Raw genomic sequence first — 27753 nt, forward strand, 5'->3', positions numbered from 1 at the left:
TGGAGGTTCCCAGGCTATGGGTCTAATCAGAGCTGTTGCCACTGGCCTACGCCAGAGCCACAGCAATGCCAGATCCAAGCTGCATCTGCAACCTACACCATAGCTCACGGCAACACCAGATCCTTAACTCACTGAGTGAGGCCAGGGATCAAACCCACAACCTCATGGTTCCTAGTCAGATTCGTTTCTTCTGTGCCACGATGGGAACTCCTAAAGTTTTCTTTTAATATTGTTAATATATAATGAGTTTATCATTTTTGATGAATTGATAAATTTTCTTAGTTTTAGTTTCTGATTCAGTTATTGCCCACATAAAAAAATTCTTTTGAGACCCCAGTAATTTTTAAGAGTGCAAAGAATCCTGAGACCAAAACATTTGATAACCACTATACTAAATCATGAGATGTGCTTTATTATGTTTTATCTTATTCAGACAAATTAAGGACTTCCTTTGTGACTCAGTAGTAACAAACTTGACTAGTTATCCATGAGGATGCAGGTTCGATCCCTGGCTTCGCTCAGTGGGTTAAGGATCTGGTGTTGCCTTGAACCGTGGTATAGGTAGTAGACGAGGCTTGGATCCAGTGTTGCTGTGGCTGTGGTGTAGACTGGCAGCTGCAGCTCTGATTTAACCCCTAGCCTGGGAACTTCTATATGCCATGAGTGTGGCCCTAAAAAGACAAAAAAAAAAAAAAATTAAATATACTTCAACTTAATCAAAATAAGTGTTCTCTTTTATTATGTATTACAATATATATTCAAACTTGAATAATTCAAATTAAAATATTCAAACTTAAACAATAATTATGTCACTTAGAAAAAGAATAAGTGACTAGAAATTGTTAGAACTTTCATATTCCCTGAATACCCTGTAATATTTTTAAAGCATCTAGTTGTTGTGGCTGTTTGTTTTCTTTTGGTACAAAATATCCCTTTCATTGCTTTCCATATGGTTTGTAATTTGCCTTTTATTTTCCTCTTCAATCTAAGAGTTAAGATTTTTAAAAGATTATTCCCCTTACTTCTGATTTTAGTGAATTGTGATCATAAAATGTGGCCTACTAAATCTTTCTCTTTAAAAACTTTTAAAGGTTTTCACGTGTTTTTTTTTTCATTTAAGAAAATTAATTCTTTTTACAGAACAGTTGGTCAAGCTGTGAAAAGCCCAGATAAACTACGTAAGGTGATCTATCGCAGAAAGAAAGTTCATCATCCTTTTCCAAACCCTTGTTACAGAAAAAAACAGTCCCCTAGAAGTGGGGGCTGTGACATGGCAAATAAAGAAAATGAACTGGCTTGTGCAGGCCACCTCCCTGAAAAATTACGCCATGATAGTCGAACATATTTGGTTAACTCCAGTGATTCTAGTTCGTCACAGACAGAAAGCCCATCATCAAAATATAGTGGGTTTTTTTCTGAGGTAAGTTATTTTGTATAAGCTTAACTTTATTTCTGTTATGTTATTGGCTTCTTCCTTTGCCATATTCTACTAGCAAAATAATTCACTGCCAGTTAATTTCAGACTATTTGAGAGATTGTAACTCCTGAAGACAGTTTTCTAGATTTACTAAATTTGAATCAGTAGTTTATTCCATTTTTCTAAGAAAGAGTTACCTGCGATGGAATGAAATGATTGACAAGCTGTTATAAATATGCAGAATGGCAAGTTGGCCAGTAGAGATTTAAAAAGGGGGAAAGACAGAGTTCCTGCTATGGCGCAGGAATCTCCCAGTAGGATCCTGCATTGCTGTGGTGTAGACCAGCCGCTGTAGCTCTGAATCAACCCCTAGCCAGGGAACTTCCATATGCTGCAGGTGTGACCCTAAAAAGCATTAAAAAAAAAAAAAAAAAAGAAAAGAGAAGAAAAAGAAAGTAGATTAATGGTTGTCAGGATTGGAGAGAGGGGAGGATGGATTCCAAGGTTTCTTTGGGAGTGATGAAAAGTTCTAAAATTCATTATTGTGGTGCTTGCACAACTCTGTGAATGTGCTAAAAACTGTTGCATTATACCTTTTAAATGGGTAAATTTTATGGTATGTGAATATTATATGTTAATCTGGGAACTTCTATATGCCATGGGTGTGGCCCTAAAAAGAAGACAAAAAGGCCCTTAAAAAAAAAAAAGATTGAAGGATATGTATTTGTTATTGAAAAAAAATTGGATCTTGCTGTTCCATTTCTAAAATTAATCCTACAGAAGGTTTTATACAAGTGCCCATATTTATATACATAAGGATATTCATTGATACACAGTTTTGTTTTTTGGCTGTGCCTGGGGAATGCAAAAGCCATGCACTGCCATGGCAGCGACCCAAGCCACAGCAGGATCCAATGCTGGATCCTTAACCTGCTGGGCCACCCGGGAACTCTGGGTGCACAGTTTTAATAGGGAAAAACCAGAATCATTCTAAATCTATGGTACATAGAGATTGGAGGGGTGTTCCCATCATGGCTTAGCGGTTAATGAACCCAACTAGTATCCATGAGGACATGGGTTTGATCCCTGGCCTTGCTCAGTGGGTTAAGGATCTCACATTGCCATGAGCTGTGGTGTAGGTTGGAGACACATCTCGGATCCCACGTTGCTATGGCTGTGGTGTAGGCTAACAGCTCCAGCTCTCATTCGACCCCTAGCCTGGGAACCTCCATATGCCATGGATGTGGTCCTAAAAAGATTAAAAAAAAAAAAAAAGATTGAAGGATATGTATCTGTTTTTTAAAAATGAGATGGATCTGTGGTTTGACACAGGAAAATCTTCAAAATAAGTGAAAAAAACAGGATTTTCAAAAATACAAATATTACAGTATTTAAATTTTTTTTCTACCTAATTTGTCTTTATCTAGAAAACAGTCTGAAAGATACTTACCAGTCTGTTACCTGTGATTACTTCCAGGGAGTGATATTAGTTGTTTTTGTGGGCAAATAGAGAGTATGCACTTTTTATTTTATACGGTTTTGTGCTACTTGGACTTTTTACAAAAAGAATGCATTATCTTAATTATATAGAAACAATGAATTTAAATACTTACCACAAAACTGAGTTTTTGTGGTTCCCTTCTCTTGGTATTCAGTTGGTAATAACTAACATATATGTTTACCTTCTTTAAATCCACATTATAAATTAAATCCTAGGATTGTAGGTGAGTGAAGAGTAACTTAATCTGTGAACTATTGAGATTTAAAAAGACGATGGTAGCAAAGAAGGAAAAGTATTGGTAGAAAATAAACAGGTCCTAAATTTATTCAGAACATGTGTTTACTAGGTTAACTGCAATATTCTTTTTTGTGGGCCAGTAAAAAGAGCTTCCTTTGCATAAATGTAAAATATGTCTACTAGAATAATTTAATTGAAAAAAAAATGGTTTCATGTCGTATCTCAATGTGCTTTTTAACAAATTAGGTTACTGCCTTTCAGGTTTCTCAGGACCATGAAACAATGGCCCAGGTTTTGTTCAGCAGGAATTTGAGATTGAATGTAGCTTTAACTTTTTGGAGGAAGAGAAGTATAAGTGAACTTGTAGCTTATTTGGTGAGGTGAGTTACTCCTTATGGTTTTGTTCAGTAAAATTAATTTCCGGTGTGTTCCCTAGAAGTACCTCTTCTTTCTTATGCTATACTGGCTAAAAATTTAAACTTCCTGTGTTTAGCTTTGATGTGACAATATGGTTTAAATTATATTTATCTCTAGTATAAAAGTAACCAAAATACAGAAAACCATCTGTTTTATCACACTGAACAAAGCTGTTATCTTCTCTAAGATTCTTATATATTCCCTAGATTCAATTAAAGAGATACCATTATAGGAAAACGAACCTTTTAAAAATCCCATTTGATTGAAATTTTTAACTATTAGCTTTCTAACTGTAAACAAGTCTCCTCAAATGTTATCTTGGTGAGGCTTTCCTTGACTACCTTATTTAAAAATACATATTTCTTACTCTCTACCCCTCTTTCCTGTTTTTTCTCTATAGCACTTAACATCATGCTTTTAAATATTTTATTTGTTTATTGTCCGTCCCTGCCCTCTCCTATTCCTGTCCCCCCCCCATTACTCACACACATAGAAATATAAGCCCTATTTCTTTGTTCACTGCTATATCCCTAAAACCTGACTCATCATAGCCACTTCGATAATTTGTTGAGTGAGTAAATTTCTCAAAAGCAGTGTGGGGAGTTCCTGTGTGGTGCCAAAGAAACAAATCTGACTAGTATCCAGGAGGACGCAGGTTCAATCCCTGGCCTCAGTGGGTTAAGGATCTGGTGTTGCCATGAGCTATGGGGTAGGTTGCAGATGCGGCTTGGATCTGGTGTTGCTGTGGCTGTGGTGTCGGCCAGTAGTTGTGGTTCTGATTCAACCCCTAGCCAGGGAACCTCCACACACCATGGGTGTGGCCCTAAAAAAAAGAAGTGTGAAGATGATAATATAAAAATAAATGAAAGGGAGTTCCCTGGGGGCTTGTTGAGTTAAGGATCCAGTGTTGTCACCGCTGTCATGTGGGTTCGATCCCTGGCCTGGGAGCTTCCACATGCTGTAGGTGTGGCCTAAATAAATACATAAATAGAGAAATAAAGAAAATAAGACCTCTAAGCAGTTTTGTTCCCACAGGATAGAAGACCTTGGAGTTGTGGTGGATTGCCTTCCTGTGCTCACCAATAGGTAAAATGAATATTTTTCAGAAAAAAAAATTAAAGAAGGACAAATTATGACCTGTTCATATTTTTATAACTCAGTATTTATTTTAGTTTACAGGAAGAAAAACAATATATCTCACTTGGCTGCTGTGTAGACTTGTTGCCTCTAGTAAAGTCACTACTTAAGAGCAAATTTGAAGAGTAAGTGCTGATCTGAATCCCAGTTCATTTTTCTCTTTGAATATCCGTGATTTGGTGCCTCATGAATGCATAGTGGTAAATTGAGCTCAGTGAAGCATATACATAGTTTCTGTCTTCCAGCGGCTTATAGTCCACTTAGGAAAAGCATATGAGAATGACTAAAGAACAATTACAAAGGAGTTCCCATCATGGCTCAGTGGTTAACGAACCTGACTAGTGTCCATGAGGATGTGGATTCAATCCCTAGCCTTGCTCAGTGGGTTGAGGATCCAGTGTTGCCATGAACTATGGCGTAGGTTGCAGAAGTGGCTCAGATCCCGCATTGCTGAGGCTGTGGCATAGCTCCGATTGGATCCCTAGCCTGGGAACCTTCACATGCTGTGGGTGCAGCCCTAGGAAAAAAAAAAAAAAAGAACAACAGCAAAAACATCTATAAAATTACATAAAATACAATTTTGTGAAATAAATTTTTAAAGGGGAAAGATCAGTGTGTATGAGTTTTTTGAGGGGGTTATAATATAATCTTTTGTAAAGGCTTCTTTGATGAAAACACTTGAATTTTGTAACAAAATGTCATTTCAGATATGTAATAGTTGGTTTAAACTGGCTTCAAGCAGTCATTAAAAGGTGGTGGTCAGAACTATCATCCAAGACAGAAATTATAAATGATGGGTGAGTATACATTTAAAGATAAACTCTTGCTACTAAACATTTTTTTTAGGAAAGCAGCTTGATTAGGCTAAGTGAAAATTTTATTCCATGATTATCAGTGTGTAAGACTTATTCTGTTCATTTTCAGAGAAATAATAAATTGGAATACTGGTCATATGTGAAAAATTCCATGTGAAAGTTGAATTCCATAACTCGGTAACTCCTGTAGCTATTGTTCTGGCAGCATTCTGCCCTTTCTCTTAGGAAGCGAAAGCACAGAAGTGGTTTAACCCTCATGTCTATCATAAAGGGGTGAGAGAATAAAAGAAATGGCCTGGAGTGAAATAAGTATTGAGGCACCAGAATGGAGGCATCCTGCGGGGTACTTTGGCTACCTAACCATTAATATGAGAATCCAGTGTGGATGATTACAGTTCTAAAAACTCTATTATAATCGTAATTTTAGTTTAACCTTGATGTGAAAATGTATGAATCTTCTACCAAATGAGCCAGATTATCATGAAGCTACCAAAAAAAAAAGAAAAAACCTCTCAACAATTTCCTTAAAGTCCATAATTTTCTTTGGAGGCTCTCAAAGTTTTCCCACTTCATACCCAAGAACCAGTTGTCTAAATGCTTTGTTATTTTCTTACCAGCTTAACAACTAAGTTATTTCTGTGGTTGACATGTACTGTTTTAACAAATTGCTTGACTTCAAATGGTATAATTTTATCCTGGTAAGTACTTGAAAAATTCAAAACAGTTTTCACTAAGTGTATTTACTACCAAAGTCCATATCCTACTGTATTTGCATTTCTTCTTTTTTTCTTCCTAGAAATATTCAGATTTTAAAACAACAATTAAGTGGATTATGGGAACAGGAAAACCATCTTACTTTGGTTCCAGGATATACTGGTAATATAGCCAAGGTAACCTATCTATCTGTCTATCTACATGTATATTTTTTGTCTTTTTTTTTTAAGGGCCTCACCACGGCATATGAGGAAGTTCCTAGGCTAGGGTCAAATAGGAGCTATAGCTGCCGGCCTACACCATAGCCACAACAAGGCGGGATCCGAGCTGTGTCTGTGACCTGCACCACACACAGCTCACGGCAACACCGGATCCTTAATTCCCTGAGCAAGGCCAGGGATCAAACCCAAAGAAATATTTTTACTTGGCTCTTGCTAATGTCATGCTTTTTTGGGAAAGTTAAATTGTTCAAATCACAGTATGAATTTGACATTGTTCTTTGTTGATTTGCTTATCTCTTAAAGGAAAAGGTACATTGTTAGTTTGGATTTTAATATTTAAACTCCAGAAAACATTGCAGTTAAAAATGTAATTGCAGAAAAAAATTATTAAGAAATATTTCCACCCTTGTTTGAGGCATACTGCTATCATAAAAGGTTTTAGAGAATACATGGTATATCACCTTATTCTGGAAGTGTCTTGTATTCTTAGTGGTAGAACTGAAAATTTGTTTCCTTAGAAATTTGCTTTCTTTTTGCTTTTCTCGGCCCGCTCCTGCAGCATAGGGAAGTTCCCAGGCTAAGGTTGAATTAGAGCTGCTGGTGCTATGCCACACAACGCAACTGGGGATCTAAGCTGCATCTGCAACCTACGCCACAGCTCATGGCTACTCCAGATCCTTAACCCACTGAGTGAGGGAAGGAATCAAACCCGAATCCTCATGGGTACTAGTTGGGTTTGTAACCTGCTGAGCCACAACAGGAACTCCCAGAAATTTGCTTTCAGTTGTAATTTTTTTTAAGGGAAAAGCTTTATTGTGACCACTACCTTAAGTAATATATTATTGCAAACAATATTGAGTGATTAAAAGTTCTATAAAGTTCCTTAAGCTATGATGAAACCTCTTTACAATATTAAAGCCTCATTGTAGTTTTTTGAGGGTAGAGATCAGAAAGACTATATATCATCAAGCTGATCTAGAGTTTATATGGCACTAAAGGAATTGCTATAAATGATGTAATGATCTTGCTTAGCCATAAAAGTAGAGTTGTTTGATCACAGAAAATAAAATATCCACTAAGCATTTAGCAAACATTTATTGAGCACATGCTGTATGCTGTAGAAATCTAGATAAAATGTTACTGAGTAAGACAAGTCAAAAGGGAGAAGAAAATGATATGTGTGTATATGTATTTACAGTACTGGCTAATGAAATGTTTTTGCTTTATTCTCTAAGGATGTAGATGCTTATTTATTACAGTTGCATTGAGAACCTTCATCTACTAAATAGCATTTGGTCATTCAAAACATCCCTGGACATTCCCCAAAAATGCTTCATCAGAGAACTGTGAACTGTGGAAGAAATCAAAACTATTTTTTTCTTTAAAAAGCCACACAATGAAACCACTAATGAAATGCTAACAATCTACTTCACATTGAAGTGGAAAAATATCCAAAAGGAGCAGCTTCAACTTCAATGAGGTGAAAGTGCACTATGAAGATTATTCACCTTTACTGCATTTGGGATTTATATGATTATTTGGTAACATTGTTTAAGAACTACTAGGTCTTAATGCAATCTTGCATAAGAATATAATTTATACTATGGAAAAATAAGACAGGACTTATTACTAGGAATCACAAAGACCAATCATCATTGCTTTTTTTTAAGATTGTGTTTTATAAGAAAACATTTAAATGTGTGCAGCTACTATTTTCTTATGTTGAAAAGACTTTGAAAGTTTAAAGCATCATAGCAAATAATCAATACTAAAAGTTTTTTGTTCACACTGAGATACTGTGTATGCAAAATGCCTTAATTATTAATAAGCCAATGTGTATGATACCAATAACTGTTTAAGAAAACTAAAAGTAACCATGCTTCTGGCATGATAAAATCATGGAATTAAATCAGGGGTTTCCATTCATGGAGAATATTGTTGTTAAAACTTATTTCACACCATTCTTAAAACCTGAGAATATTTTTAATATCTCTGTCTTTTTTTTTGCCAGAATCATCATGTCATGTATGTATGTGTTACTCCTATATATAAAAAAAAGATGAATATGTATTTGTATGAATGCTTAACTGGAAGTGTCCATGGAGTTGGCTAATTTATATTCACTTTTTATTGTACATAGATTTCTAATATTTTCAGTTCTGTATCATTTAAGTTTCTTCATTTGAGTAAATTCACTAAATATTTCTATTTTTGCTTTTTAAAATTCTGATTCTATATGAATTCTGATTTTTTTCACTACATGTTTAAAGAATTACATACACTGCTTTAGAAATGTTTACACTTAGTGCTGACCTTGTATTTTAAATTCCAACACTTTATATTACTACCTCCTCCAAAGGTTGGTATGATGAAATGCCAGCAGATTGTATGAGGTCTTTTTTTTTTTTTTTTTAATACCATTTGTAGTATCAGTGAACTCACGGAATGTCTTAACAGCTGTATGTGTTATCTTGAAAGTGGTTGGGGTTTAAAGACCACTATTGGCGGTTCATATGTCATCTCATCTTTAATAAGCCTGAAAAGCATCTGAGCAAAGATTTTTAGTAATTTAATTTCTGTGCAGTAATTCTTCAAGCACTTTAATGTAAATTTTTAGCATTTGCCCAATTAGCCACTACTGATGTGAATCCCAAACAAGCATCTTTCTTGCTTTAAAAAATGTTATTTTTCACTGACTTCTGTTTTTGTGTAGCTGTATTTTATATGGCTATGTATTCCTCACAGTGAACATTGATTGTAGTAGTTGAATATTCTCTAAAGTTTTTTAGAATAATTTCAGATTACTGCATTTGTGGTTTTTGAAAGTTATTTAAGAAGTTGTTTTACAGGAGGTGGGAATTTGAATTGTAAACTTATGTCATCTCTGTGAAACCTTAAGTAATGAAATATAATCTTTCTTTGTTCCTATTCCTTTAGTTATCACTCTCTTATCTCACAGTCTAAATCAGTTCATGCAGATGGTGCATGGTGCTAATGAGGCTAAGGACAGCAGTTCGATCCTTTTAGGGGTTCATTAACTTTACACACATACACAGATTGTATCCATCTCACGGATTTAGTTCCTCGTCATAAGGGAGATGGTATGTATAACATAATACAAACCCTCTACTTCAAATGGAAAGATAACTCAAATAATTGGCATATGGCATACTATGAACTTTTAATCTAATATTTAAAATAATGTAATATCTAAAATTCTAATACACTATAATTTTTTCTGGCTAAGATCATTGACTAAAGAGTATCCTCTAAAGAGCAAACTTCTATAAATCAAACTTAAGTAAAAGTAAAATGAAACATAGTAAGAAAAGGTATTACCCTGCTAAGGCTGAGGTTTTTTTTTTTTTTGTCTTTTCTAGGGCTGCACCCATGGCATACAGAGGTTCCCAGGCTAGGAGGTGATCAAAGCTACAGCTGCAGGCCATGGCCACAGCCACAGCAACATGGGATCCGAGCTGTGTCTACGACCTACACCAACAGCTCACGGCAATGCCAGATCCTTAACCCACTGATTGAGGCCAAGGATCAAACCTGAAACGTCGTGGCTCCTAGCCAGATTCATTAACCACTGAGCCACGATGGGAACTCCAAGGTTGAGTTCTTATGCCTATGTTTGGGTCTGTTAAAGGGGGGTAGATAACACTTCATTTTTACCTACTGGGAACTAAGTAAGTCAGTAGTCTTTAGCTCACAAATATTCAGTGGCACACACTCCCAATTTCTGTTCATGGCCTTTGCAGTTTACCTTAGTACCTACCTCTCTCAGTTACCGAGTTATGATTAGTATTAGGTGATTTTAAGATTCTTGGATAAAAGATGTTGGATAAGTAAATATTTTTGAACTCTTCCGTTGCTATTAAACCCATTTCATGCTATTCAGAACAGTGTTGATCTCCAGAAAGAGCCAAAGAAAGTGTTTACAAAGCATTTTGGCTGTTGTTAATGACCTAGATTACAACAATTGCTGTCATGCTCATTTGTTGCTGTGCTGCTAAGCAGGATTACTGAAGGACTACCCAAGGTCTCTACTCGTTTTTATCTCTTCTACCTTCTTCAGTTGTCAGTACTCAACTTTCTGACTTTGCAAGTCTAGGGACAAGTAGTATATTGAGGTGGTAGAGAGTTATAATCAAGTAATTTGCTTCTAGTAGAGATAAAGTAAATGGGTTTTATAATGAGTATTCAGAGTTAAACGAAGCAGGCATTATCAGATGTTTTTTAAAACTAATCTTTCAGCAGTAATTTCAAAGGTAATTGACACAGATTATTTACATGAATCCTGAGGTGTCAGAATTTGGATTTAAACATCTGTATCCACTTTGAGGAATCATTAATATCAGCACTGAACTCTAAGGGCTGCTGAGGAATTAAATCCTAATGCCCCTAAACCTACTTGGTCACGTCCTAACCTTAAAAATGGTTGCGTGGATTCACAGCTATATATTTGGATTTTGAAAGAGTAAATTTCTCAAATTTAGAGCATTTCTATATTTGGCAAGTTGTTGGTATAATTAATATCAATGGATAACTAATTTGAATAATGATTATTAGTTATTAAATGCTGACAATAGAAATCATATTTAAATGTTTATTTAGGAGTTCCCTTCGTGGCTCAGCAGGTTAAGAACCTGACTAATATCCATGAGGATGCAGATTCAATCCCTGGCCTTATCCAGTGGGTTGAAGGATCCAGTGTTGCCGCAAGCTGCAGTGTAGGTCACAGACATGGCTCAGACCTGGTGTGGCTGTGGCTGTGGCGTAGGGCAGCAGCTATATCTCTATAGCTCCAATTCAAGCCCTAGCCCGGGAACTTCCATGTGCCACAGGTGTGCCCCCCCCCCCAATGTTTATTTAGTTACTTAAGTTAGTCAAGGAGTTTAAAAAAAAAAAACCAAAATTTAATATTTTGATAGTCATCCCCAGTTATTTTCTTCCTATTTAAGAACAAAGTGGTAATGTCAATTGTCTTTGTTGATTTAAAGAAAAAAAAAAAAAAAGAATCACAAGGAGCTGACTCAACTGGAGTGATCTATTTGGATGCACTACTTCTTATCTTTCAATACAGACTTATTTTCTGGATTATCTCAGATGAAAATAGTATTGCTAGACATTTGTTGGTAGGTATTTACTCCTATGTTATTCTTTCTCCCTTGATTTTTGATTCTTCTAGCTATGAAAATTGTCGTAGAACTTTATGACACATTATTCCTCCTCTTTTATTCTATAACAGGCATATAGACATAAAAAGTTCATCCTTAAACAACTTTATGGTTCTAATTTGTAATGTAGTTTGATTGATTCAGTAACAACACCAAGTATAACGAAGTGTAAATACTATATATCATATACCCAGTATATTGAGTACATTTTTCCAATATTGTACTTAAAATAATAGACTATCATGGTCATCATAACTTTTTCTGGGTCAGATCATTGACTTAACAGTAAATGCTAAAATCAAACTTCAGTAAAAATTAAGTACAATTATAAGTAAAACATAGTATATACCCCAGTATTTTCTCTTATAGACTGTAATTAATCATAAAACCCCAAAATTTTCTGTGTACCAGTAGTTCTGTGAAAGGGCAGCCTCATAGCTGCCAGTATTTTTCATAGCAATGCTTGTTGTATATTCTTTGATAGATGGAATTACTGTTTTCTGAACTATGAAGTTTTCTGTTGGGAGATGCCGTGAGTCTAGATAAGGAGTCTGCCCCCAAATACACTTGAACCAGTGTTTAGGTTTTGTGCTTTATTACAGTATTCTGTATGTTCATTCAGATTTAAACCAGGATTTCTTTCTTCTTTTTCTTTCTTTCTTTTTTTTTTTTAACATCCTGGACCCGGCCAAGACTGTTGTGACAGTATGGATTTACACAAACGCTAAGAAGAGTTGATCCACAGTATTTTTTAGGGTAAGAAAAAATTGTCCTGGGAGTCCTGGGATACACTGAATTACCAGAATTACTTGCTTCTGGAATTACTCTATTGTATTTATCAACCATACTTGCAACATGGAGCCTGGATTGGAATTAGACCTCACTTTCCAGAAGTCAGGAGTAGGGTTAACAACCGTTTATTTTTCTACTTTTATTTGAAAAAGAAAGTTGGGGGGAGGGGAGAAAGAAACGTTTAAAAACTTCATTAGACCTGTGTCTAAATCGGTTGAATGTGTGAATGAGGACCTACTTCACCTCCCCACTTGCCCTACAGGGTACTCTCTAGTTTCTCTATATACAACTGTAGCTTATCCTCAACAGCAGCAGGAGAAATGCAGATTAATACCTTTCTTTAAGGCTGGTTCTTAAGCTTAGAAAAGATTTGGAAGAGGCTTATCTTTTCTCCTTAACCATCCAGATTCCTTTCTCTTAGAATCGATGACAAGAAACCAGTGAAGGGGAGAAACCAATTCACTTTACAGTCTCTTCTTTTGAAGGTTCCCCTGCTTGTCCCTTAGACATTGGTGTTCTTCAAGGACCTGCCTTAAGTTCTTTTCTCATTTCTCTAAAAAACATTGTTTATTCCTGTGGTGTCCTTTACCACCCACATTAATTGGTCTCACATTTTGAGTGGAAGGGAGGCCATTTTTTGACTGATCAAATAGGCATGGATTTTTTTATTTTAAGTTGAGAAAACACTGGACTTTATGTTTATCATTCTCAAATATGTATCTTGCCCTAAACCTAACTCGTAGCTCATAAATTATATATCTGATTGCCTACTGGAAACATCCATTGAGATACCTTTCAGACATTCTAAGTAAAGTATATCCCGAATTGACCTCATTCTCTACCTCCACTCCTGTCCACTAAACCTGCCCCACCCCCCCAACCACCACCCCCACCACCATCTAGGGGTAAAAAATTGTTCTGTCTGGGTCCTAGGTTTCCATTCTCATTGAATATTCCTAATATCAGCAATTATCAAACCACAAACCTGTGAGTCATCTTTGAATCATCTCCACATCACTCATACTAATCCTGTTGGTGCAACTCCCTAAATTTCTCTCATCGTTCCACATCTCTCCACTTCTTTTGCCATTGTCTTAGTCTACATTATTCCAGGAGCCTCCTGAGTGGTCTCTTTGCATTGGTCTTGCATCCCTAAAACCTGTTCTCCATACATGCTTTTCCAGAATAGTCTGTAGGGCACACGTTTTACGTTGTCACTCCTTAAAGATTCGGGAGCAAGTCTATAAACAGTATGATTTACAGTCTCTCGACAAAACCACCTCCTCTCCTCCCCTCGCAGTGATCCAGCTAGAATGAACTTGTTTCAGTTTCTGGAAAACACTATACTTCCTCTGCAAATGTTGTTTGCCTAAACACTCTTTTCCCAGAGTTTACTCATTTATCAGTTTCTTATCATTCAGGTCTCAACTTAAACACCGTGTCTCTGTGAGCCTTCTCTGAAACCTCTTCAGCTGTTCAAGGTCTCTGCTACACATCTAATTTCAACCCTGTTTTTTTTTTTTTTTTTTTCTCTTCCCCAATACATTTTTTTTTTCCTACTGTACAGCCTGGTGACCCAGTTACACATACATGTTCACATTCTTTTTTCTCACATTATCCTGCTCCAGCATAAGTGACTAGACATAATTCCCAGTGCTACATAGCAGGATCTCATTGCTAATCCATCCCAAAGGCAATAGCCTGCATCTATTAACCCCAAGCTCCCAATCCATCCCACTCCCTCCCCTTCCCCCTTGGCAACCACAAGTCTCCTCTCCAAGTCCATGATTTTCTTTTCTGTGGAAAGGTTCATTTGTGCCATATATTAGATTCCAGATATAAGTGATATCATCTGTCAACCCTGTTTTTAACACTGCCTAGTGTTTTGTAATTGATTTCATCTGTCTTCTCAGCTAGACTGATAGCTTTATGAGGACAGAGTCTGTGTTCTCTGTCACTTCCTCAGTGTTAGCATTTACCTGGTCTACCAGTAGTAGACATTTAATTCTTAGGAATAAAAATGTAAGGGCGTGGCATCTTTGGCATACATTGTGTGAAGAAGTAATTTAGTAATCCAAAGCTATTTTATGATAGCATAGCAGCTAAAAATGAGTAGTTCTGGAGTCAAAATATCCAGTTTTTTCTCTTGCTTTTTTGTTTTATAAAATTGCTTTATAAATGTTTGTGCTACAACAAAATAAAACCTTAGTTAAATGTATTTGATTCTTAAAAGTGATTACATTTGTTTTTCTATTGTATGGTTTCTTTTTTTTTCTTTTCTTTTTTTTTTTTTTTGGTCTTTTTGCTATTTCTTTGGGCCACTCCCACGGCATATGGAGGTTCCCAGGCTAGGGGTTGAATCGGAGCTGTAGCCGCCAGCCTACGCCAGAGCCACAGCAACGCGGGATCCGAGCTGCGTCTGCAACCTACACCACAGCTCACGGCAACGCCAGAACCTTAACCCACTGAGCAAGGGCAGGGACCGAACCGCAACCTCATGGTTCCTAGTTGGATTCGTTAACCACTGCGCCACGACGGGAACTCCTGTATGGTTTCTATAGTTCACATCAGAACCATCTATAACATTCAAAATTAGGGTATTTTTCGTGTAATTTGTAAAATACATAAATTTTGGAATTGGTGTTTTGTGTTTCTCTTCTGCTTTTATCCTTTTTTTTTTTTGTCTTTTTAGGGCCACACCCATGGTAGATGGAGGTTCTCAGGCTAGAGGTCAAATCAGAGCTGTAGCTTCTGGCCTACACCACAGCACAGCAACATGGGATCCGAGCCACGTCTGCAACCTGCACCAAAGCTCACAGCAACACCTGATCCTTAACCCACTGAGCAAGGCCAGGGATTGAACCTGTGTCCTTATGAATACTGATCAGATTCTTTTCCGCCGAGCCACGATAGGAACTCCTCTTCTGCTTTTATCTTAAATGATTAAGAATCATGTGAGATACAGTGTTCTTTCCCTTTAAGTTCCTTTTTTAAATTGGAAACGTAGTTCATACTTGTTTCTGAAAATATAGTAAGAAAAAGAAGAAAATTTAATACCTATAATGTCATCTACCTAGAGAGGACCCACTGTGTCTGCCCTTTCGGATTTTCCTCTATGTGTATGAATTCATTTTAATGCAAATGAATTCATTCAAATGCTACATGCTGATATTTGGTATACTGTTTCCTACTTTCCATATACTGGAAAAGCTTGAAGGTAACAGAAAAACATTTTTGCCTATTAAAACTATGTGTTATATGCAATTATTATTAATTTCTTAGGGAAATTAGAAGCAAAAAAGAAATATTGGAGAATTACTTTTGAAGCATTCTTAATATAGGATTGTGTTTTCTTTTGCCATAGCTAATCATTACCTACTTTTAAAAAATGTTTATTTTAGGAAGAGGACTTATAAGGAAAAAGAATACAACTTCTGGAGTTCCCATCATGGCGCAGTGGTTAATGAATCCGACTAGGAACCATGAGGTTGTGGGTTCGGTCCCTGCCCTTGCTCAGTGGGTTAAGGATCCAGCGTTGCCGTGAGCTGTGGTGTAGGTTGCAGACGTGGCTCGGATCCCGTGTTGCTGTGGCTCTGGCTACAGCTCCGATTAGACCCCTAGCCTGGGAACCTCCATATGCCGCAGGAGTGGCCCAAGAAATAGCAAAAAAAAGACAAAAAAAAAAGAATACAACTTCTGTATTTTGAAGAAAAACATAGGTATGTTTAAGTAATCCTAAGTATTTTGGAACAAAATTTCAACTTCTGCTGTAGTATATATTCTCTAGCCATCAAATTTAGTTTTCTAAATAACTAGTAATTCAGTTCTTATTTATGAAACTGACATAACATTAAGAAGTAGTATGAGGAATTCCCATTGTGGTTCAGCAGGTTAAAAACCTGCCTAATATCCACGAAGATGCAGGTTCAATCCCTGGCCTCCCTCAGTGAATTAAGGATCAGGCAATGCTGCAAGCTGTGGTGTAGGTCGAAAACTTGGTTCAGATCCGGGTGTTGCTGTGGCTGTAGTGTAGGCTGGCATCTGTAGCCTAGCCTGGGAACTTCGATGTGCCTTAGGTGCAGCCCTTAAAAAAAAATTGCTGTGAATATTGGGTCAGTATAGAACTAAGATTTGATTTTTTAATATTCAGCCCTGTCCAAATTAATTAATTCTTAATATCCTGACATTTTCAACAAAGAGTCCACCTAATGAGGTGCTTCAGACAATAATTTTCTCTTCTGCCTAAATAGTCATTCTTTAGATGCTATATACTTTTAAAAAAAATTTTTATTGGAGTATATTTGACTCACAATGTTTTGTTAATTTCAAGTGTACAGGAAAGTGAATCAGTTATACATAGCCATTACTTTTCAGATTCTTTTCCCACATAAGTTATTACAAAGTGTTGAATATATTTCCCTGTGCTATACTGTAGGTCCTTGTTACTTAGCTATTTTATATGTAGTAGTATGTATGTGTTAATTTCAACCTCCTAATTTATCCCTCCCCCCCAAACATTTTCACTTTGGTAACCATAAGTTTGCTTATGAAATCTTTGAGTTTGTGTCTGTTTTGTGAATAAGTTCTTTTGTATTGTTTTTTATGAGATTCCACATATTAGTGATCTCACATGATAATTATCTTTCTCTGCCTGACTTCACTTAGCATGATAATTTCTAGGTCAATCATTGTTTTGTTCTATTTTATGGCTGAGTAATAAGTAATCCATTGTACATCTTCCTTATCCATTCCATTGTTAATGGACATTCAGGTTACTTCCATGTCTTGGCTATTGTAAATTGTGCTTCAGTGAAGATTGGGGTACATGTTTCTTTTTGAATTATAATTTTGTCCAGACATATGCCCAGGTGTAAGATTGCTGGATCATATGGTGGTTGTGTGTGTGTGTGTGTGTGTGTGTATTTTTTTGTTGTTGTTGTTGTTTTTTGTTTTTGTCTTTTCTAGGGCCTAACCCACCACATATGGAGGTTCCCAGGCTAGGGGTCTAATCGGAGCTGTAGCCGCTGGCCTATGCCAGAGCCACAGCAGCATGGGATCTGAGCTGCATCTGCGACCTACACCACAGCTCAGGGTAATGCCAGATCCTTAACCCATTGAGTGAGGCCAGGGATTGAACCCGCAACCTCAAGGTTCCTAGTCAAATTCATTAACCACTGAGCCATGATGGGAACTCCTGGTGGTTGTATATTTAATTTTTTAAGGAACCTCCATACTGTTCTTCGTAGTGGTTGCACCAATTTATATTCCAGTCAACAGTGTAGGAGGGTTCCCTTTTCTCCACATCCTCTGCAGCATTTATGGTTTGCAGACTTTTGATGATGCCTATCCTGACTGGTATGAGGTGATCCCTCACTGTAGTTTTGATTTGCATTTCTCTAATCCTTAATGATGTTGAGCATCTTTTCATGTGCTTTTTGGCCACCTGTTTGTCTTTGGAGAAATGTCCATTTAGATTTCAGACCATTTTTTAATTGGGTTGTTTGGTTTTTTAATATAAAGCTGTAGGAGATGTTTGTATGTCTTGGAGATTAATCCCTTTTCAGTTGCCTCATTTGCAAAGATTTTCTCCCATTCCATGTGTTTTTTTGCTTTTTATTTGTTTCTTTTTAATGCATCTCTTTGCTGAGCCCAAGCATTTATGTTTAATTAGGTCTCTCATTTGTTTATTTTTGTTATTATTTTCATTATTCTAGAAGGTGAATCAAAAAAGATATTGCTGCAATTTAGGTCAGAGTGTTCTGCATATCTTTTTCTCTAAGTTTTATAGTATATGGCCTTATATTTAGTTCTTTAATACATTTTGAGTTTATTTTTGAATATGGTGTAAGAGAATGTTCTAATTTCATTCTTTTACAGTTAGCTGTCCAGTTTTTCCAGAACCACTTATTGCAGAGACTGTCTTTTCTCCATTGTATAGTCTTGCCTCCTTTGTTGTAGATTAATTAACCATATGTGCATCAATTTATCTCTGGGCTGTCTATCCTGTTCCACTGATAAATATTTCCGTTTTTGTGTCAGTACCATACTGGTTTAATTACTGTAGCTTTGTAGTATAGGCTGAAATCAGGGAGCCTGATTCCTCCAGCTATTTTTCTTTCTCGGGATTGCTTTGGATATTCAGGGTCTTTTGTGTTTCCATACAAATTTTAGAATTTTTTGTTCTAGTTCTGTGAAAATTTTATAGGAATTGCACTGAATCTATAGATTGCCTTGGGGAGTACAGTCATTTTGACAATACTGATTCTTCCAATCCAAGAGCATGGTATATCTTTCCATTTGTTTGTGTCATCTTCAATTTTCTTTGTCAGTGTCTTAACAGTTTTCAAAGTACAGGTCTTTTGCCTCTTTAGGTGGGTTTATTCCTAGGTATTGTATTCTTTTTGATGTGATGGTAAATGTTTTTTTTTCCCTTAATTTATCTTTATGATCCTTCATTGTTCAGCTATAGGAGTGCATTAGATGTTTGTATATTCATTTTGTATCCTGCAACTTTACTGAATTCATTGATTAGCTCTAGTAGTTTTCTGGTAGCATTTTTAGAATTTTCTATGTATAGTTCTGTCTTCTGCAAACAGTGACAGTTTAACTTACTCCCTTTCAGTTTGGATTTCTTTTCTTTCTTTTTTTCTCTGATTGCCAGGGCCAGGGCTTCCAAAACTTTGTTGAGTAAAAGTGGCGAGAATGGACATCCTTGTCTTGTTCCTGATCTTAGAGGAAGTCCTTTCACCTTTTCACCATGGAGAATGATGTTAGCTGTGGTTTTGTCATATATGGCCTTTATTATATTGAGGTAGGTTCCCTCTTTGCCCACTTTCTGCTGAGTTTTTGACATAAATGGGTGATGAATTTTGTCAAAAGCTTTCTCAACATCTATTGAAATGACCATATGGTTTTTATTCTTTAGTTTGTTGATGTGGTGTATAACATAGATTGATTTGCATATACTGAAAAATCCTTCATTCCTGGGATAATTCCCACTTGATCATGGAATATGATACTTTTAATGTATCTTTGGATTCAGTTTGCCAATATTTTGTTGAGGATTTTTGTGTCTGTGTTCATCAGTATTATTGGCCTATAATTTCCTTTTTTCATGGTATCTTTGACTGGTTTGGGGATCAAGCTGATGGTGGCCTCATAGAATGAGCTTGGGAGTGTTCCTTTGGAATTTTTTGGAATAGTTTCAGATGGATAGGTGGTTTGTTTTTTGTGGGTTTTTTTTGTTTTGTTTTGTTTTGTCTTTTCGTCTTTTTGCCTTTTCTAGGGCCACTCCTGCAGCATATGGAGGTTCCCAGGCTAGGGGTCGAATCAGAGCTACAGCTGCTGGCCTATGCCACAGCTCACAGCAATGCTGATCATTAACCCACCGCGTGAGGCCAGGGACCGAACCTTCATCTTCATGGACACTAGTCAGATTTGTTTCCACTGAGCCACAATATGAACTCTTCCAATAGGTTTTTGATCGTCATATTTTTATTTTCATTTGTCTCTAGGTATTTCTTTATTTTCTCTTTGATTTCTTCAGTGATCTATTAGTTCTTTAGAATCGTATCATTTATCCTCCACATGTTTGTGTTTTTTACAGTTTTTTCTTGTATTTGATTTCTAAGCTCATATGTTGTGGTCAGAAAAAAATGCATGGTATGATTTCAGTTTTCTTAAATTTACTGAAGCTTGATTTGGGGCTTAAAATGTGATCTATCTTGGAGAAAGTTCTGTATGCACTTGAGAAGAATGTGTATTCTGCTGCTTTCAGATAGCATGTTCTATAATCTATTAAGTCTGTCAGATCTCATTTGTTATGCAGAGCCTGTATTTATTGATTCTCTTTCTGAATCATCTGTCCATTGACTGAGGTGTTACAGTCCCTCACTACTATTTTATTACTCTTGATTTCTCCTTTTATGGCTGTTAGCAGTTGCCTTATATGTTGTGGTTCTCCTTTATTGGGTGCATATGTATTTATACTTGTTATATCTTCTTCTTGGATTGATTCCTTGATCATTAGGTAGTGTCCTTCTTTGTCTCTTGCAATAACCTTTATTTTAAAGTCTATTTTGTCTGAAATGAGTATTGCTATTCTAACTTTGTTTCCATTTGCATGGAATATTTTCTTCCATCCCCTCACTTTCAGTCTTTATGTGTCCCTATATCTGAAGTGGGTCTCTTATAGATAGTATTATATGGGTGTTGTTTTTATATCCATTCAGCTTGTGTACATATTTTGCTTGGAGCACTTAAGCCATTTACATTTAAGGTAATTGTATATAGATATGCATTTGTTGCCATTTTCTTAATTGTTTTGGATTTGTTTTTGTAGGTCTTTTCCTTCTTTTGTTCTTTTTTCTTGTGGTTTGATGATTATCTTCTTTTTTTTTTTTTTGTCTTTTTGTCTTTTTGCCTTTTCTAGGGCCACTCCTGTAGTATATGGAGGTTCCCAGGCTAGGGGTCGAATCAGAGCTGTAGCTGCTGGCCTACGCCAGAGCCACAGCAACTCGGGATCCGAGCCACGTCTGCAACCTATACCACAGCTCACAACAACGCCGGGTCCTTAACCCTCTGAGCAAGGCCAGGGATCGAACCCACAACCTCACGGTTCCCAGTCGGATTCATTAACTACTGAGCCACGATGGGAACTCCTGATGATTATCTTTAGTGTTTGGATTGCTTTTTCTTTTTTATGAGTGTGTCTGTTGTAGTTTTTTGGTTTGTGATTCCCACAAGGTATTGTTATAGCATTCTATATGTATACAAAATTGTTTTAACTTGCTGATCTCTTAATTTCAAATGCATTTTCAGTGTTATGCATTCATCCAATCCTCATAGTTGCTGATTTGCTATCATATTTGTATGTGGATGATCTCCCACTTCTATGTTGGTCTTTACTAGTGAGCTTTCCTATTCATAACTTTTTTATTTCTAGTTCTGGCCTTTTCCACCTAGAGAACTTCCTTTAGGATTTGTTGTAAAGCTGATTTGGTGGTGCTAAATTCTTTTAGGTTTTGGTTGTCTGTAAAACTTTTGATTTCTTCATCAAATCTGAATGAGAGACTTGCTAAGTATTCTTGGTTGATGAAAGGTTTTTCCCTTTCATCACTTTATATGTGTCATGCCTTTCTGGGCTACAGGATTTCTGCTGAAAAACCAGCTGATAACCTTATGGGGGTTCCCTTGTATGTTATTTGTTGCTTTTCCCTTGTTACTTTTAATATTTTTTCTTTGTCTTTAATTTTTGTCAGTTTGATTAATATGTATCTCAGTCTGTTCCTCCTTGAGTTTATTCTGTATCAGACACTCTGCACTTCCTCAACTTGAGTGGGTTTCCTTTTCCATATTAAGGATGTTTTCAGCTATAATTTCTTCAGATATTTCCTCAGGCCCTTTTTCTATTTACCTTTTGGGACCCCTATGATGCAAATGTTGGTACATTTAATCTTGTCCCAGAGGCTTCTTAGACTGTCCTGATTTATTGTTATTCTTTATTCTTTTCAGTGGCAGTGATTTCTACCACTCTGTCTTCCACCTTACCTATTCATTGTCTCAGTTGTTTTGTGATTTGTTCTAATGTATTTTTAATTTCAGATACTGTATTGTTCATCTTCATTCTTTAAATCTTCTGTCTCTTCGTTAGACATTTATTGGCAACTCCTAGATCTGTGCCTCCATTTTTTTACTGAGATCTTGGATCATCCTTATATCATTACTCTTACTCTAAATTTTTTTTCATATAAATCACCTATCTTCTCTTCATTAAGTTGTTTTTGTGGATGTTTATCTTGTTCCTTTATCTGAAACATATTTCTCTGTCATCTTATTTTTCTCACTTTCTATGTTTGTGGTCTCCTTTTCTCAGGCCAGGTTTTAGTTCTCCTTGCTTCTGACGCTGGCCCCATGAGGGGTGGAGCTGGGTTTTGTCCCTCTGATGGACAGTGCCAGCGACTGCTCCCAAAGCAGCAGGTCACAGGAGCCTGTCAGGCAGTGTGGTGATCATTGTGTATGGGAGGTGGATGGGCTACTATCTGTGTACTCAGAGCCTGTTCCTGTGAGAGGAGGCAGGGCAGTGATTGGAATGCAGGGTGGGCCTGCTCCAGGAGGGATGGGTGGGGCTACAATGGGGGTCATGGACCAGCCCAGGTGGGATCCTCCTCAAGCCCACAGAGACAGGGGCCTGTTGGGGAAAGAGGCTCCATTGGCAACCCCACCCCTCACGTGCCACCTAACAATAGTGCTTAGCCTCTGGGGCAACCTGGGCCTCTTCCCCAAATATTCCTATTTGTGGCACTTTACCCTCCGACTGCTCCAGGTTGTCTTGCACAGCCAACAGCCATCCTATCCCCAGGCCTGTTCTTCAAGCCCCATTCTCCAGCATTCAGCCCTGCCCATATTAGCAGACTTGTGTCTTAGGCTGGGGAGAACAGGGCGGTTGTATATGTCTCATTCTGTCCTGCCTGCCCACAGACTGGTTATTGTGTTTTCCTCCAAGCCTCCAAAGCTCTTTTTCTATCCTAGCTGGCCTCCCCCTCGGGTGAGGTGACTCAGCTAGGTGTGGCAACTTTTCCTTCAGCTCCAGCCGTGGGGTGCAGGTCCTTATCTGCTTCCACCTTTTTTTTTCCCCCCTTTCATCCTATCCAGTTATGTGGAGATCCCTTTTGTTCTTTTAGGTATTTGAGTTCTTCTACCAGTATTCAATAGATGTCCTATGAGGATTGTTCCATCTGTAGATATATTCCTGATGTATTTGTGGAAAGAGGTCAATGAACTCCACATCCTCCTTCTTAGCCATCTTAATCCTCCTTTTATCAGATTTTATATTCTTAATTAAAAAGTAACCACTGCATTCTGTACTAGACAAAAGTCACTTAATGATGGAAATGGGAAAATTAATTAATCGTGACTAGGAACAGAGGGAAGTAAAAACCTAGTAATTAAAAATACACAGACTACATACTCATATATATGTATAATGTGAATATTATCCAATACCTAGTATCAACCTATCATCCTATGCTATAATCAACCATAAAGATTATCATAACTTTATGCAGAGTAGGAGAAGGTTTTCTTACAAATGGACGCATTAATGACTTTTATTTGAACATTATCTATGATGGATTAGTGTTTTTATACTACTTCCTAGGTGAAGTTCTTTAATCTTCATCAACTCTAAGATTATACTTTATATCGGCTTGCTTTCAAAAAGAACTGTTTAAGGAGTTCCCATCATGGTTCAGTGGTTAACGAATCCGACTAGGAACCATGCGGTTGCAGGTTCGGTCCCTGCCCTTGCTCAGTGGGTTAACGATCTGGCATTGCTGTGAGCTGTGGTGTAGGTTGCAGACGCGGCTCGGATCTTGCGTTGCTGTGGCTCTGGCGTAGGCCGGAGGCTGCAGCTCCGATTCAACCCCTAGCCTGGGAACCTCCATGTGCCGTAGGAGCGGCCCTAGAAATGGCAAAAAGACAAAAAAAAAAAAAAAGAACTGTTTAAAGGAATTCCCCTTGTGGCTCAGAGGGTTCAGAATCTGACTAGTATCTGTGAAGATGCAGGTTCGATCCCTGGTCTTACTCAGTGGGTTAAGGATCTAGAATTGGTGCAAGCTGTGGTATAGATCACAGAGGCAGCTCAGATCTGGCATTGCTGTGGCTGTGGCACAGGCTGGCAGCTGCAACGCTGATTCAACCCCTAGCCCAGGAACTTCCATATGCCTCAGGTGTGGCCCTTGAAACAAAACCAAACAAAAACCATTTAGGAGTTCCCTGTTGTGTCTCAGTGGTAACAAACCCAACTAGTATCCATGAGTATGTAGGTTTGATCCCTAGCAAAAAAAAATCAAATGTTTATTTTAAACAATAAAATTTTATTCTCCACATTTTTTTAAGTTATTGGGGATTTAACCTAGTATAGTTTTTTTCCTTTGACTTGCACTTTTAAAGCCAACTAAAAGCAAAAACAAATGAATAGAAAGTGATTTAGTACCCTTTTAATTAATTTTTAAACATTAAATGCTATGTGACTTTTAAAATTTTGTCATTTCTGAGCCTTTAAAGTTTTTAAAGGTGATTGGATAGCAAATGAAAGAAAGTAAACTTAACATGCTATGGTTTTAAGAATGTCTGACATTATTGATTCAGGGCTTTGTTATTGTTGCCTTAGTCTTATAATTTAATCAATAACTTCTGCTTAGTCAGGATGTAGTTAGATTAATTTCTGTAATGAATTTATCCTACAAATATTTAAAATGTGAAATAGCAAAATCTTGCTTTAAGAGTTTCTCATAGCTAGAAGTTATAAATTGGTCAAATTACTTAAAGAATTTTTTTGTAAATTTTACTATTTAAATATGACATAAGTTTGGAATTTAATAAAAACTATAATGATTGTAATAATTGACATGTGTTTTATATAATATTCAAGAGAGGAGCTAATGTTTTAGAAAAGTATTACACCTTATATCTTCTTAAGATTTTCTTGGACAGGAGTTCCTGTCGTGGCGCAGTGGTTAACGAATCCGACTAGGAACCATGAGGTTGCGGGTTCAATCCCTGCCCTTGCTCAGTGGGTTAAGGATCCGGCGTTGCCGTGAGCTGTGGTGTAGGTCGCAGACGTGGCTCGGATCCTGCGTTGCTGTGGCCCTGGCGTAGGCCGGCAGCTACAGCTCCGATTGGACCCCTAGCCTGGGAACCTCCATATGCCACGGGAGCGGCCCTAGAAATGGCAAAAAGACCAAAAAAAAAAAAAAAAGATTTTCTTGGACAAATGATACAGTTTTGTAATTTGAAGTAAATGAAAATATGGCTTTTTCTATTATTTTTGTTGGGTAGTGGGACCTAATAATTCTTTACAAATATAAGTTGATATTTGTAAGGAATTATAAGTTAGAGGATTCAGTTATAAGATTTGTGTTTAAATGACACAGCTTAGTGCTTTTCTTTTAAATGTTAATTTAGTTGTTGATGAGTTTATTTAAGGAACTGCATTATATCTTTGAAATCAGATACTTTAATTAAAAGATATTTATAAAATATACACAGCTTCCATGAGCTGCTTGTAGCAGCTGGCATAGCCCCATTTGTCATATCACATATGGTGTGAGTTTCCTGTCTGCTACTTTTATCTCTTGATCAATCTTTTCCGTCTCTTCTTTTAAGTAAAAAAACAACAGCTGACTATATGGAAAGAAAAGCTTCCTCAAACAGATACTAGTAACATTTACAATTTATGACTAAATTGTAACACTGATAGTTTAGAAGTATATGCCAAATGTTTACGTACCACTGAAACACATTTGGTTCATTATTCAGCAATTAAGTTGTTAAAAAGTGTTTACATTTTTATGAAGAACAGAGCCTCAAAATTTAAGTTGAATCTCTGGAATTTTTTTCATCTTCAAGTAAGACTAATAGAAATGTCTTTTCTCATGTTAGTCAGTCTGATTACACAGCTCCTTAAAAATCATATTTCAAGTATGTTTCCTAAAACTTACTGGAAAATTTAAAAGGTGGCTTTATGTCCCAATGGATGCAAGCAGTTATGATTGAGGCTCTGTCTGAAGTCGACCTTCTATTATATGTCATTGTTTCTGGATACTAAACAGAGGCGTTGAGGTGTCAGATACCCTGTGGGTAATAAGATGTCAACTGGTTGAGAAAGTGAGGCTTTCCATAATCAATAGGTTCCTTGCTATATATGCTTGTTGATGTTAAACACAAAGGTTAGGTAGAGTCCCTGTTCTCAAGAGTTGTTCTAAAATACTAAATATATGGTGATTCTAAAACCATACTATTGGGATTTTCTTTGAAAGATTAGTTCTTATCTATACTTTTTTTTTTTTTTTTTTGAGCTGTAAGTTCTTATCTGTACTTTTTAGGAAGATCTGGATGTAAGCAATTTCATACTCAAGTGCATGTTTCTTTTTACTAGATGACTACCTGCAAAAGAGGGAAGGTGTTTGCTCTGGTGTCAGTAGGTGAGTAAGACCTTTATAATCAAAATTCATATAATAATTTTGTATACCACGGCCATTCCTGTTTATTTCTAAGATATGTTATATTTACACTTATGTATTACTCTCCTGCTTTTGGATGGAATTCTCTGTATCAATTAAGATCATTTGGTCTAATGTGTCATTTAAAGCCAGTGTTTTCCTTATTCATTTTCAGTCTGGATGATCTGTCCATTGATTTAAGTGGGGTGACTGTTACTGTCAGTTTCTTTCATGTCCATTAATATTTGCCTTATATATTGTCCTCCTGGAGTTACTTCCCATTGTGGCTCAGTGGGCTAAGAATCTGACTAGTATCCATGAGGATGTGGGCTTGATCCCTGGCCTCATTCAATGGATTAAGTATCTGGCATTGCCACAGGCTGCAGTTTAGGTCACTGATACGGCTCTGGTATATGATGGCAGCTGAAGCTCCAGTTCAACCCCTAGTCTGGAAACTTCCATGTGCCACAGATATAGCCCTAAAAAGAAAACAAAACAAAACAAAAAAAAAAACAACTTTTTTTAAATATTGTGGTGCTCCTATTTTGGGTGCATATATACTTAAAATTGATATCTTCTTGGATTGATCCCTTGATCATTAGTGTCCTTCTTTGTCTCTTGTAACAGTCTTTATTTTAATGTCTATTTTGTCTGATATGAGTATTGCTATTCCATTTTTTTCATTTCCATTTGCATGAAATATCTTCTTCCACCTCCTCACTTTCAGCCTGTACATCCCTAGATCTGAAGTGGGTCTCTTGTAGGCAGCATATAAATGGGTCTTGGTTTTGTATCCATTCAGCTGTCTGTGTCTTTTAGTTGGAGCATTTAGTCCATTTACATTTACGTGAATTCTTGATATGTATGTTCTTCATTTACATTTACGTGAATTCTTGATATGTATGTTCTTACTCTCATTTTGTTAATTGTTTTGGATCTGTTCTTGTAGGTCTTTTTTCTTTTCTTTTTTTCTCTTCTTTTATGATTTGATGACTATCTTTAGTGTTATAACTGGTATATAGAGAGCATTCCATCCCAAAGCAGCTGATATACATTCTTTCACTTGCACATGGAACCTTCTCCAGGATAGATCACATACCAGACCACAAAATAAACCTTGGTAAATTTAAGAAAGTTAAAATCAGGAGGGAGTTCCCGTCGTGGCTCACTGGTTAACGAATCCAACTAGGAACCATGAGGCTGCAGATTCGATCCCTGGCTTTGCTCAGTGGGTTAAGGATCCAGCATTGCCGTGAGCTGTGGTATAGGTTGCAGATGCGGCTTAGATCCATTGCTGTGGCTGTGGTGTAGGCTGGCGG

General features: G+C 36.9%; 1 protein-coding gene and 1 long non-coding RNA gene across 2 annotated transcripts in view; both read left to right on the plus strand.

Moving 5' to 3' along the window:
- KATNBL1 (katanin regulatory subunit B1 like 1) overlaps nucleotides 1-9258 on the plus strand; it is a 62055-nt gene extending 52797 nt beyond the window's left edge. Inside the window, exons 4-10 of the mRNA XM_047796280.1 lie at nucleotides 1141-1420; nucleotides 3417-3535; nucleotides 4608-4658; nucleotides 4745-4834; nucleotides 5417-5506; nucleotides 6321-6414; nucleotides 7695-9258. Coding sequence (XP_047652236.1) covers nucleotides 1141-1420; nucleotides 3417-3535; nucleotides 4608-4658; nucleotides 4745-4834; nucleotides 5417-5506; nucleotides 6321-6414; nucleotides 7695-7727 — 757 coding nt within the window. The 3' untranslated portion in view covers nucleotides 7728-9258. The remainder of the gene's footprint in view (nucleotides 1-1140; nucleotides 1421-3416; nucleotides 3536-4607; nucleotides 4659-4744; nucleotides 4835-5416; nucleotides 5507-6320; nucleotides 6415-7694) is intronic.
- Nucleotides 9259-11208: 1950 nt separating this feature from the next.
- On the plus strand, nucleotides 11209-26579 carry LOC125136413 (uncharacterized). The gene is made up of 3 exons (XR_007137177.1): nucleotides 11209-11597; nucleotides 12333-12395; nucleotides 26371-26579. It is a non-coding gene; the product is annotated as an uncharacterized LOC125136413 (long non-coding RNA).
- Nucleotides 26580-27753: the final 1174 nt, after the last annotated feature.

This window comes from Phacochoerus africanus, chromosome 9 (assembly GCF_016906955.1).
Source record: "Phacochoerus africanus isolate WHEZ1 chromosome 9, ROS_Pafr_v1, whole genome shotgun sequence".
Lineage (NCBI taxonomy): Eukaryota > Metazoa > Chordata > Mammalia > Artiodactyla > Suidae > Phacochoerus > Phacochoerus africanus.